This window comes from Coregonus clupeaformis, chromosome 28 (genome assembly GCF_020615455.1).
Source record: "Coregonus clupeaformis isolate EN_2021a chromosome 28, ASM2061545v1, whole genome shotgun sequence".
Taxonomy (NCBI): Eukaryota; Metazoa; Chordata; class Actinopteri; order Salmoniformes; family Salmonidae; genus Coregonus; species Coregonus clupeaformis.
The window spans coordinates 17,940,909-17,954,752 of record NC_059219.1 but is presented as its reverse complement, the minus strand read 5'-3'; the positions used below and the strand labels follow the sequence as shown (position 1 = coordinate 17,954,752).

At 42.8% G+C, this 13,844-nt stretch overlaps 2 protein-coding genes across 2 annotated transcripts; both read left to right on the top strand.

Annotated features, from left to right (window-relative positions):
- Positions 1-4,184: 4,184 nt before the first annotated feature.
- LOC121586032 (nuclear receptor coactivator 7) lies at positions 4,185-7,994 on the top strand. Its single transcript, XM_045208669.1, has 7 exons — positions 4,185-4,335; positions 4,873-5,011; positions 6,377-6,523; positions 6,888-7,040; positions 7,168-7,263; positions 7,494-7,567; positions 7,728-7,994. Exons 1-7 carry the CDS (start codon positions 4,310-4,312, stop codon positions 7,861-7,863), a joined length of 771 nt encoding a protein of 256 aa, XP_045064604.1. The 5' UTR covers positions 4,185-4,309; the 3' UTR covers positions 7,864-7,994.
- A 2,714-nt stretch (positions 7,995-10,708) lies between these two features.
- LOC121586033 (histidine triad nucleotide-binding protein 3) lies at positions 10,709-13,492 on the top strand. The gene is made up of 5 exons (XM_041902453.2): positions 10,709-11,029; positions 11,323-11,440; positions 11,540-11,609; positions 12,179-12,305; positions 13,118-13,492. The coding sequence occupies exons 1-5, from the start codon at positions 10,892-10,894 to the stop codon at positions 13,163-13,165; spliced, it is 501 nt and encodes a 166-aa protein (XP_041758387.1). The 5' UTR covers positions 10,709-10,891; the 3' UTR covers positions 13,166-13,492.
- Positions 13,493-13,844: the final 352 nt, after the last annotated feature.

Here is a 13,844-nt window from a genome sequence, read left to right as displayed (position 1 = left end):
CCTAAAACTACGGGGTGTGCAGGTGGTTCATGGTGGTTGTGATCAACTGTGAGGGAAATGGGAATCGTGGTCTGGCTCCAGGGGTGGTCCGACTCCCCGCAGTAGGAGCAGAGATCCTGTTGACGTTGGTGTTGACGTTCCTCTGGGGAAGGTGCGTCGTGCCCACCTCCATGGGCTCAGTCTCGCTGGTGGTTCCTGGGAGAGACCCGAACCCCTGGGATGGGCGACGACGGGCACGCAGGAGATTATCCAGGTGGATGGCCATGGCGATGAGCTGGTCCAGCGTGAGGTCCTCATCGCGACAGGCCAGCTCAGTCTGGACGTCTGCCTATAGCCCGCTGTGGAAAACTGTAAACAGGGCCTGGTCGTTCCAGCCAGTGGACGCAGTCACCGTCCGGAAATCCAGAGAGTACTCAGACGCTGTCCTGGACCCCTGGCGCAGACGGAGGAGACGCTCACCTCCCTCTCGGCCCACTGTTGGGTGGTCGAAAACAGCACGGAAGAGTTGGGTGAAGCGCTCATAGGACTGTACTTCTGGACCGTCCCTCTCCCAGACGGCGTGCGCCCACTCCAGAGCCTGTCAGCATTGAAATCACCAAGGCCACCTTGTCCCTCTTGGAGGCCGTCCCAGCATGACGTGCAAGGTGGAGGTCACACTGCAGGAGAAACCCCCTACAGTGAGCTGGGGTGCCGTCAAACCGCTCCGGGAGGGGCAGGAGGACGTTGCTGATTGGACCGGGTGATGTAGATGGTGGTGGGGTGGCTGGAACACCCGTGAGGAGCTGGGAAGGTGGAGTTGTAGCCTACAGTTGGCGTATGGTCCGGATCACCTCGTCCATGGCAGTCCCGAGGTGCTACAGGTACGGAGAGTTCGTGATGTCCTGCTGCCTCCTGTTTTCTGTCACAATTGTAGAGAGGAGTAGGCAGGAGGCAGTCGCAGGTTTAGAACTACTGAATGTATTAAAGCACCATAGCTTAAGCTGGACAAAACCCACAGTGCAAAATATAAAGTACACAGGAAATAGTAGGAGAGATTCCTCTCAGGAAAACAAGCAACATTTACAATGACTGACAACGACAAACGACAGAGGGAGTATATATACAGTGATAAAGTGGGGATTGGAAGCAGGTGTGTGTAATGATGACGAGACAAGTCCGGGGTTGATGAGTGAAGGGCGTTTGCCAGCAGCAGGTTCGGCAGCAGCTAGAAGGCCGGTGACGCCAAACGCCTGAGCTGGACAGGAGGGGGAGCCAAAGCGAATGCTGGTGTGACACAACTCAACAAGTTCTTCTCTTGTGCCTTATAGCAGGACAGGTGAGGGTGACTCCTCTCTATAACGGGCCCAGAGTTGTCTTGGTAATGAAAAATGTTCCACTGCTGCAGCAAACCGAGAAAGAGACACATGAAACTACAGCATGTACAAGCTAAGCTATATTTAGTACTATATTTGTACTCCCGAGTGGGGCAGTGGTCTAAGGCACTGCATCGCAGTGCTAGCTGTGCCACTAGAGATCCTGGTTTGTGTCCAGGCTCTGTCGCAGCTGGCTGCGACTGGGAGACCCATGGGCGCCGCACAATTGGTCCAGCGTCGTCCAAGGTAGGGGAGGGTTTGGCCGGCAGGGATGTGGGTTCGTTTCCCACGGGGGGCCAGTATAAAAATAAAAAAATAAAATAAAATAAAATGTGGTATGTATGCTTTCACTAACTGTAAGTCGCTCTGGATAAGAGTGTCTGCTAAATGACTAAAATGATTTAGGCCTACTGAAGAAGAAGTACAAACTTTATTACTTGTTACCAAATGTTCAACTTTTTGGATACGCTCTAAATGGGAACCTCTGGCTGGTGAAGGAGCCTAGTGGTTAGAGTGTTGGGACAGTAACCGGAAGGTTGCTTGTTCGAATCTCAGAGCTGGCAAGATGGAAAAATCTGCCGTTCTGTCCTTGAGCAAGGCAGTTAACCCCAGCAACATCTGTTCCCCGGGCACCGATTACTTCAATTAAGGCAGTTCCCCGCATCTCTCTGATTCAGAGGGGTTGGGTGAAACGCAGAAGACAAATTTCGGTTGAATGCATTCAGTTGTGCAACTAACTAGATATCCCCTTTCCCTAATGGGTGGCTTGTGACAGACTGAAATAGCTGAACTGAGATAGATAAGGGAAATATCAGTTTTCATGTTCTCACACAGCTGATTGTAGTCACTGTCTATATTTGACAGTTGAATGGCAGCGTGCTTTTAGGTGGATAGTACTTCTGCATTTAATTCAATCCTCATAAAATTGGTATTTGCATGCATATATAGGATGAATAGACAACTCCCTATCAGAGGATACAGTAGTACAGTTTTGTTTTACAGTAAGGCAGTTCCTCTTTGTCAACATCTGTCAGTGAACAGGTGGACATCAGGTGTCCATCTTTAAAGAGGGCTGACACCTGCAGCTTTGCCCTTTACCAATGAATGCTGTTTACTCTTTCAAAACCTTTTGAACGGTCAATATTCTCCTTACAGTTTTGTTTTCACATGGTAGCCTAGTAACCATATTAGTTCTCTGACACCTCTGTAGAGTCTGTGACCTGTGTGTGAACCCTACTGTAGCTCTCCCATCCCAAATCAACAGTTATTCGTCACGTACACAATTTACAGCAGGTAAGACTGACTGACACAAGTTAGGAGTGATAGACAAATGTTTTCTACTGCCTATTATCACTCAGACACACACCACTATTGACATGAAAACACACAATAAGAGTTGGAATGATAACCTCTGTGTGAAACAGTAAGTTTTTGTTAATCAATGGGTTTCATTGATTGAGGTTGCGCTATACAACGTTTCAGTGGTTCTTACATGTAATGTCCCTAAGTCCAGTCAAAGTCTCGGTGATAATGGTCTGATAAAGTGTCAAGCTCGGTTTGTATTCTGGATGATAATTCCTCATCCTTCTACTCTATTGTTTTTGATAGAGGGCCTACCACAGGGTCTACAGCAGTCTACCACAGCAAACCAAACTAAAGACATACCATGACCTTCTTCCCCATCTCCCATTTAAATATACACATTTTCGCTTAAATACTTATTGCCTGATTTGCATTTTGTACACGATCCCAAAGCGGCCATTCAATTAGTTGCATTTAGTAGTTAAATGCAAAAAGGATGCATTTAGCATGTCCAGGTCCATGTGGGATTTTCCCATGGCTCGTCTTGAACATGCTGAGGCAGAGAGCGGATTTGCATGAATTGGAGGAGAGTTGAAGCAAGTACTAGAGGCTTCACTGCCAAGTGAAAGTTGTCAAACGGGTACAGTACAAACAGTAACTATTAAGCAATTATCCTGGAAAGGGCACACACTATACCAGATTGATAGTTCAGTCTGCATTTTCTTTTTAATATACAGTAGGTACCAGTAGATTACAGTAGATATTTAACTCACTGCTGTCTATTGGGCATGATTCATGTTTTTCACTCATGGAAGAATTGTCAATATTTCACAAAATAAAATACATTTCACATAGTCATGTAAATGTGCAACACCATCGACCATCGACCCTCCATGTGTGTCTGTATAATCAGCCCCCACGCAGTCTCATATGGATTTCTTCCATCCTATGGTTGGCAACTGTTGTGTAACCTCTTGGCCTCCACTGTGACCCCTGGCTTACTTTTAGACAGAGTTTCCAATTTGCCCCTTATCCCTTCCTCTTGACACTAACTCTTGGAGATCTGAAGACTCTGTACAGGGTCTGGATAGGTATAAGCAATGTAGTGGTGGCGCTTCCACCATATTGCTTCCACCTTACAGATCTGCACACCTTGAAGGGTTAGGGCCAAAGTGAAGTGGTAGGGAGTAAATTGGGACTGGCTGTGTTTCACACAATAGAGTGCTGATTGCAATAAAACAAAAGTATCAGGAAAAGAGACAGATAGAGATAGACAGTGTCCGTCAGCCAGACCTTTATCTGTTTGGAAATTAGCGTCTCTGCGAAAGGGAATTGACACGGTCATTTACTGACCCAGATCCAGCCCAGAGAGGCATAGCAAGTCAAGTTAATGTGTCACAGAGGCTATCTGACGCCATTGTGAAATCCTCCATGCCAGGCGGCCTTGAAGGACCTTAAGGGAGGGTTTTATGGTGAAAGGGGCTTACCTAAGGGAACGCTGGAGTATAAGAGGCCTAATGGCTGAGACGGCGTGGACATGCTGTTAAAGTACTGAGCCTCCAGACCATCCGCTCTCATCTTTACCACGTCATCCCGACTTCTTCACCTCCTTTTCCACCTCCAGCACCTCCTTTCTACCCCAGCTACTATTCACCATGGGAGTCGCTTACAGCATTGAAGAGTAAGTCACAATACTTACTATGGATACCAAACCTGGACGCTTGATTTGGAGAAATAAGGGTTTTGTAGACAAATCTTGTCCTTTCTTTGCCAGGTTAAAAATGTAGTTTAACAAGGGCAATAGGAGGGATTTTGATATTGCAGCTTTTGGGGATTTTCTTGATCGTGGGAATAGCTAGGTCTGTGTCATCTTCAGCTCCAGCCTCTTCTGCATGAGGCTTCAGGTCTTGTTATTGTTCATGCGGACAAAATGCATGTGGGTGGTGAGCCACAAGTAGAGGCTACGTATGATCTGATAGTGGCATTCCAATGGGCTGTAATCATATAGTTGGACCCTTAATTAGCTTTTTTCCTGTAAAAGTTATTTCTAGGAAGAAGCTAAAATACTTGTTTTTCCATGCAGAAATTGGTTCACTTTAGGCTTGTTTAAAGATTTCTGGCTTGTGGTTGTTAGATTAGATTGTGTTTTAATCATATTGAAGAGGAGTGTGGGGTTTTTTGGTGAATATAATATCATTGTATGTGATTGCCTCCTCAGGGTTGACCACCTCTACACCAAGGACAACAACATTAGACACCGCAAAAATCCCAGCTACCTGGTAGTGGAGAACGACAAGCTAGCTGTGATTGACAAGTTATTCCACGACCCTGCTGCCCCTGCCGCCAAAAACTGGGAGGTGAGTTCTGACTCAAGGATCTAAAGATGTGGCATTGCATTCAACCACCTCTATCTCTAATGCAATGAGAGCAGTTTCTCGTTATAAAGAATGGATTAGACAAATTATACACATATTAAATAATAGATTTAAGCAAGTTTGAAACTATTTTTATTTGACATTTATTTATCCAGGTTAGGTTTGTTGTGATGAAATATCTATGAACTATTGTTGCTGCAAGGCACAGATTTGTTAGCCATTTTGTTAGCCATTTTGGTACCAGTCTTCTTCTCCTAACATTCTACTCCTTGCCACTTCTTCTCATATGCTAAACATGTTTGGCATATGGCACGGAGTACAATGAGTGGAAGGTTAGCAAACACAGACTAGTACCCAGGCTACAGAATTGTTGGCTCACTGCCATGAGTAAAACCATGACCTATTTTGACAGTTAGCTCAAACCTGGTGAATACCCCATATATGGGCATACTTCCCGTAATTCAGTTCGCTGCAACTGCCATCCTGCTTTTTCGAGAAAGGAATCTGGAACACAAAACTAAGGTTTCCACAAGCAGGGCTGCTATCAGCCAATGAGATTTAGGGGTATGGAAGTTGAATGAAGTAAGAGAGAGCATTTGATGGGTGGATACAGGTAATCAGTTCACACTCTTGCCTGTGCCTGTGGTACATACAGTATCATATACTGAGGCTATTGTGTTACATTATTAGTATACATGAGTTGTGTTAGACTAAGAGGAATATTAGTAAACATGAGATCACTGCAGGAGAACATAAAGGTGCTTTACTTTGCAAACAAATGTATGGAGCCATATGTACAGGTGGGTTGCTAACTATACTCTGATTTTTGTAAATTGTCATGTTTAGCGTGAGATAATGTACTAGTATGTATGCTGTTTTTGTTCGTATTTTTAGAAACACACCTTTAGTATGACCTAAATCTGTGAAGAGTAGTTTTAGGGTTGTCTGCAAAAATGTTAATTTCTTGGTGATAGAAGGGTTGAAGAAATTATTGTATTTAGTCTTTTATCACCCACCCTCCCTCACTAGTACTGATTGTGGGTGTAATTTCATGTTTTATGTGTGTTTGTGTTTGAGTCAGTTAAGCACTCAGCCTTATGTTTTACAATATCAGTGTGGTTAAGAAACTCACAGCAGAGAGAAAAATAGTGTGTTTTAACAGAGATGTGGTTTCATGTCCAAATCATCCCAAAGTGTCTGAAATTGATTGTGTACCTTAATAAAGTTACTTTAAGATAATTTGAACATGAAAGCGAAAAATTATAATATCGGGGACATAACCAGTATGTCATTTTGTAATTTGGGTGAACTTTCCCCTTAACAGAGTTTGTGGTTATTTCCTTGCAGATCATCACAGTGAAGGATTCAGTGAAGCGTCGACGGAGTGTGTGCAGCTCAGTGGAGAGTAACCGCTCTGAGGACGAGGAACCTGAGGACTTCCTTCCTGTTCTCAGAAACCACAGCCAGCTCCTCAACGACCACCACATCGAGAGTGTGAGTTACTGTTAAACTACACTACAACAAAACACTGTGGCTAAAACAGTCAATTCTGGCACATTTACAGAAATGTTGATGAAGGTGCTTTGTACCTGTCAAATAAACCTAATGAAGTGTAGTACATGTAAAGTAAAAGTAAAGCAATCATCTCACAGCACTATATAAGCTACACTGCCAGCTCATGGGAGGAACTTAGTGCTTTGGTTTGTTTGATATGTACAAAGCTAAATATGGGACTTTTTTTTTGTTCCGGGCAATTAAAGTGCACATACTCATCTCAGCACTACACAGCTTTGACATGTGAGTTTAAATGGGACCTTTCCTCATCCTCCATATCATCCTCTGTTTCTGAAACCCACAGCTAGCCAATCACATGCCAGCAAGGACACAGGGGTATCCATGGAATCTGGTCTACAGCACAGCCATTCATGGCACCAGCCTGAAGACTCTGTACAGGCAAATGGCCCAAATCGATAGTCCTGTGCTTCTGGTCATCAAAGACATGGAAAAAAAGGTAGACCTCTCAACAACACACTGTTCTACATGACTGACATCTAACATACTATTACATCCATGTACTGCTATTACATTGTTATTACATCCCAGTAAAATGCTAATAGGTTTGTTTTCCTCTCTCTCAGGTGTTTGGTGCCTTCTCCTCCCATCCCTTCAGAGTGAGTGACTGTTGCTATGGAACAGGAGAGACTTTTGTCTACAGCTTCGACCCTGAATTCAAGGTAACACTGCATACTGTTGTGTGCACGGCTTTGTCCAAAACGGCATCCTATTCACTATATAGTCCACTTCTACGTTTGACCAGAGCTTACCTTTGTACTATAGGCAATAGGGTGTCATTTCAGAGACAGCCTCTGTCTTTGTAGTTAATAGGCTGTGATCCACGTCACAGTATCTTTCGCCTGATGGTTGTGATGGGTGGCTTTAATCTGACACCTCTCTCTTCACACAGGCATACAGGTGGAGTGGTGAGAACTCGTACTTCATCAGGGGCCATATGGACTCTCTACAGATTGGTGGAGGAGGGTAAGTGTTCAGAATTTCCTTTATCAGAAATACCTAACCCATTATCATCTAAAAGTAAATCTAGTTAGCTTCCACAAACTCATTGATGTCTACAGATCAGATAGGCTAAACCGCATCCTTTGGCTCTGGTCTGATATATGTTTCTCTTGTTGACCTCTAGGGGGCGTTTTGGCCTGTGGCTGGATGCTGATCTGTACCACGGTGCCAGCTACGCCTGTCACACCTTCAACAACCAGCCCCTGTCCACCCAGCAAGACTTCAGAGTGCAGGACCTGGAGGTCTGGACTGTCCAGTGAACAGAGCGAGACACTGAGAGACTCAGAAGCGGAAAAGAGAGAGAGAGAAAAGCCAGAGCCATGTCTATCTATCTATGGTTTACAACATGGCTTTACTTGTGTTCAGTGAGGTTTAGCCTGTGTTCAAGCGGTTAGAGTACAGTAAGCCTAGTACAATAATCTTGGTTTATCCAGTGATTGTATATGAATGGACAAAGCCATCAATCATGTGACACCAGTCATTGTAGCCTCCTGTAGCTCAGTTGGTAGAGCATGGCGATTGCAATGCCAGGGTTGTGGGTTCGATTCCCACGGGGGGCCAGTATGAAAAATGTATGCACTCACTAACTGTAAGTCGCTCTGGATAAGAGCGTCTGCTAAATGACTCAAATGTAAAATGTAATTCCTATGTGAAAACTCAATAGTGCATTTGAAGCCAAGGAAGTCTGTTATGATGGCGTCTCATGTGGGAGAATTACGTAGGCATAACATGCTTAGTTTGAGCTACTCCAGGAAGTGACGTTGCAGGCTAGCTCAGTACTGCCCCCTCTCATTGAGTATTTCACTTTAAAGGCAGAATGGGGTAATGTCCTGTAGCTCAGTTGGTAGAGCATAGTGCTTGTAACGCCAGGGTTGTGGGTTCAATTCCCACGGGGGGCCAGTATGAAAAATGTATGCACTCACTAACTGTAAGTCGCTCTGGATAAGAGCGTCTGCTAAATGACTAAAATGTAAATGTAATAACTTCTTCTGTGTGCGATTTTAAAATAATCGATTCAAGCACATACATATGGTGTAATATAAGCAATTATTAGTACCATTTTTTTTTTTTTTTGTGATTTTATTTACACGAAGATTGACCTTGAAGATTGCCATCTTTTCATTCAATATAATTTGGGCTCCCGAGTGGCGCAGCGGTCTAAGGCACTGCATCTCAGTGCTAGAGGCGTCACTACAGACCCTGGTTTGATTCCAGGCTGTATCACAATATGGCTGTGATTGTGAGTCCCATAGGGTGGCACACAATTGGCCCAGCGACGTCCGGGGTAGGCCGTCATTGTAAATAAGAATTTGTTCTTAACTGATATATAAAAAATAATGGGGATCCTGTGTGCTGCAATCAAGGCAGTACTGCGGTTGGTACAGTCTATCTCCCCTGGGTTTGACCTATGTATAACCTGGTCTAGTGACTTTTAGGCTGGTTTTACCAGTGCGTAACCTATTATACCAGCATTAACTCAGGTTTTATCTGTGTTTTGCCTGGTTAACTGAGGACTGTATGGTGAGAGATAGACAGGCTGTTTTACAGGGTCCTACTGTTTGCTGCTCAATACCTGCTACTGAACAAGCTCTGTCCAATACCAGCATTACAACTGGTTCTAGACATCTACGCTTTAAACCCTCCATCAATCCTTTGTTATGGACAGCATTTACAAACCAAAGCCCATTTTAGAGTAAGATCCTATTCTCATTACAATTCCATCATAAGCTTTAAACTTTATAGAGGCTAAGATGAACACACTACTGAACGACCCAACTAATTTAGACTACTATTTTGTATTTATTTATTTGTCTGTGTTACAAGGGTATAACATCAGATGCCCACGAGGGATTCCTCACACACACAACATTCAGGTCCACACACAACTACTCAGGCAGAGTACTGTCTCTTAGAGCTGCTAAAAGCACCTGTGGAAATAAAACCTTTAGAAATACCTGCAAGTCCATTCACCTGTGGCCTCTAATGGTTTGTACTAAAGGTATGGGTTTAAATCCCATGTTAAATGTTCTCTTACATTTCTAAAAGAGAATATGAAATTTGAATATAAGATAGACCAATTGTTTAATTTGGCGTCTTTTTCACATTCCCTTGATGTTTTTTTATATTTGCTATAAAAGTATATATAGATATATTGAAAGAAATGTTATCCAGGGAAGTATTGTGTTTTGTCTGCTTTGTTCTGTTCTGTTCTGTGTTGAGTCTGCAATGATGTATGTTTTTCTGTATGTGTGCTGTACAGTGCTGGCACTGTTAATGGTTCCTTATTAAAATCCTGTATTTCCAGGTGACAAAAAAGTTATTTAAACCTGTGTGATTATGTGACTGATTGCTATAAACTCAATAAGCATCATTGCCTGAAATAGTAATACTAATATTAATCTCATTAAAAACAATATAAAAGCAAGATTTACGATAACAAAAGGACATATTAAATGTTTTAGATTAACCCAGTAGTTTGAAATATCATGCTAGATTACCCAGTCCTTTCTGAATGTTGAAATGAAGCTAGCAATAGGTAGCCTAAGGCCACCTCAGTAATCACACATAAGTAATTGTACAAGTATTGGCTTTGAAAGAAATTATAAAATGTCACGGCATTTATTTACATCTTGTTGTACTGTCAAAGAAAGGATGTTTGTTTAATGAATCTTTATTACTGTAAATAGTAAAGAGGAGTTCGATAAACTAAGCTAAAGGCTATGACCAGTTCAAAGTTGCAGCCATGAGTCAGAATGAAAAATAAAGTTAATCTGTATCGTTATTTCCTAGGTCTGGCCGCTGCTGCAGCACATTGATAGGGATCATTCAAATTTCACGAAAATGGCTTACAAAATCCCATCTTTAAATAATTTGGGCAAACACAACAATGCAATATAACCGTTGCATTGACTTATAAATGTTGAAGAAGTGGCAGAAAATAGAAAAGCCTATCTGCTAAATGACTAAAATGTAAACATCATATCTAGACTGATTCAGTGAGGGAATGGTTTCATTGCCGCCATCAGGTGGTCATTAGTGCGTACTGCCAAGTTCGGTAATTGTTTGCTTTTCCCTTCGACTCGACGACGATAACTGCTTGATCCACTTGTATTCCTTCGTTGATGACAGGTCCCAGTCTCACCGACAATATGGTTTCCACTAGTTCCCACAGCCACAAAGTCAAAATTGGCTAGGCATAAGGTTAGGTTTAAAATCGCATTTTATGAAAATAAATTGTAGAAATAGGCGGGGTTTATCACTTTGTAGCTGTTGTAACGACCAATAAACATGGCAACCAACGAGGGGTCAGAACCTGCAAATGTTTATATTTCTAAAACAAACGTAGATCGAGGCGAAGGATACGACAAGAAATGCATATTCTGCAAGGTTGTCAACAATGAGATGGGCACGGAGCTTCTTCATGTTGTAAGTATGAGTGAATTATTGACACTAAACAAACTAGCTAGCTAGGCTACGTTGTCAGAAAACAGCGACGATGATGACCACTGACAGATAATGACATCTCATTTGAGCTAATCCATTATCCCCTTTGTTCCATGATCATATTTCCATAGCTATGTGGAAACAATATACATTATTGATCCCAAAAATGCCGTTTTTAGGCAGGTTAGCTTCCAAACTGAAAACAATGCTGATTGTGACGGACGTCCTAGTTAAACCAGCTAGTGACCACCCCATGTCTTTGTGTTGCTTGACAGGACGAGGAGGTCTCGTGCTTCAGGGACATCAAGCCTGGAGCTCCCCATCACTACCTGGTTGTGCCCACGAGACATGTTGGAAACTGTAAATCACTCAGTAAAGAGCATGTGTCATTAGGTATGCAACTTTAAAGTCCAGTTTTAAGTGGTGTGTGTGTGTGTGTGTGTGTGTGTGTGTGTGTGTGTGGACTGATTATTCTGCTGTGTCTGTAATCAGTAAAAAAGATGGTGGAGACAGGGATGGAGATCCTTAAGAAGAACAATGTCTTAGACCTCAGCGATATCAGGTATGATGACCAACATTCACTCCAGCCAATGTCACATGATTCAAATGAAGGAGCGTTTCTCAATCTTCAGATATTATTAGGGCTGTGACAATACCAGTATCAAGATATGTTTTCCATGGCAAAAAACTAATTCCAAAGCAGACCAAACTCGTTGGTCCTTTAAAAACCTGCTGTATTTAAAATATTGTGTGATATAGCTTGAAGAATGAACAAATATGACTAGATGACAACATAATGATGTCTGTTTACAACATTAGGGCTGTTTTCCTAAATAAGTTAAATACACTTTGTGTTTTTGTTTCTTTGCCACAATACTAACGAGTGTCGCAATACTGGTATCGTCCCGGCCCTTTTAACAAGAGGCTCCAATTGTATAGGCCAAATTTATTTCAACTGAGATCGTATTTGCTATGCATGCATAGTTGATAGGTTTGGCTCAATGAAATTACATACAACGGCAAATCGCATTCAGCATTCTGTAGATTTTAGCATTTTGAACATGCTGCAGTTGTCACAGCAGATCATGCAGAGACAAAAAACTAAACATTATTGTCTGCTTCTGTCTACAGGTTTGGCTTCCACTGGCCCCCATTCTGTTCTGTCTCTCACCTGCACCTCCATGTGTTGGCACCCGCCAGTCAGATGGGCTTCATGTCCCGCCTCTTCTACAGACCCAACTCCTATTGGTTTGTCACGGTAAGCCCCTTTCAAATGGCCATTGTAGTACATTAGCTAACTGACAGAATTTGTGTGATAAATGTTTCACTATTTACCCCACATTGTGTCTGTTCTGTGGTAATATTATCCACCTATTAAGTTCTGTGTTATTACAGTACCAAAGTTGGGAAAGAAAAGTCATTTTCCTGGCCTTGCTTCCTTGACAGCACCTGAACACCAACACATCAACTCCACTCATTTAGACTTGTCGGAGTAACTTTTTAGCATGGTGTTTGGGAAAGAGGGCTCTATTTTTAAACATGGAGGTAGACACTCTAGTCTGGCAGCTGATGAACAGCTCCATTGTTCCTCTCTTCTAACAGCTATTTTCTCTGTCACTCTGGCTGTTGTGTTGTCATCTGTTAAGAGTCAGTCAGCCAACACTGATCTCTCTGCATTATCACTGCCAGCTTTCATGGACAATTAACTCCCTGTGGAGACTACTGGGCTGGGGAAATCTATTGGGATGAGACGACGGAAGGTGACTAAAACCCCAAATACACCGGACAAGGAAACCTGTTTTTACCTGGGTCTGCCTTCGGTGTATATGGGTCTTCCCAGGTTAAAGGATGGCCATCTTTACAGTATGTCAGGGACACTCACCCATATCAGTCTATTCCCAACAGGTTGGTTAGCAGGCTCTCACCTCATGCAAGAGCCTTTGTTTTTCTACCTTTAGATACACTACATGAGCGTGACAATGGACTGGCAATTCAGACATCATAAAGCCATGAAGAAGCCATGAATTGTCGTTTATTTATTCCTGTACTATGTGTGTTTGTCTCCTGCAGGCAGACCAGTTGATTCAGCAGCTGAACTCTAAGGGAGAGACCAACTGAGTGGTGGGTTGCAGTCTAGGCTGGTCCAGTGAGAGACTGGGTTACCTTACTGGTAGTGAAGTGAGCAGGTCAGGACTGGTCTGGTCTCCCTCTGTGGTTCTCTGTGTGAGTGTACTGAACTCCCTAGCAGGTTACGGTGAGACTAGTGATGATGGTACAAATCAACTCAACTGAGGTTTTTAATTATAGTATCAAGCTGAACAGCCTAATCAGAAATGAAGCCAAGTATATTTTCCTTCCTTGTTATTTTATAGACTTATTAAAATGGCCAATAGCTACGAATTTTGTTTTTGGGCACAGAAAATAAAATGGTAATGACTGGAATGATTTTGGGGTCATTTTTCCCTTGGTAAAGAAAGATATCAAAAGTGATACAAATATACATGTTTGTGTATAGGCTACATTATTAATGTAAAGAACGATTAGTAACGTAAAGGCATTCCTAAGTGATCATAACCAGGAGACCTGAGAGTGGTAAGTGAATGGGATGGATTGGGACTGGGAAACATACTGTAAGTCTCATTGCAGGATACCTTTGATAAAGATGACTAATGCATGTGCATTGTGCCACTGGCTTGCATCCCAAAGGGCACCCTTTTCCCATAGGGCTCAAAAGTAGTGCAATATATAGGGAATAAGGTGCCATTCGCAATGCAGTCACTGTCAACAGGATCCCGTA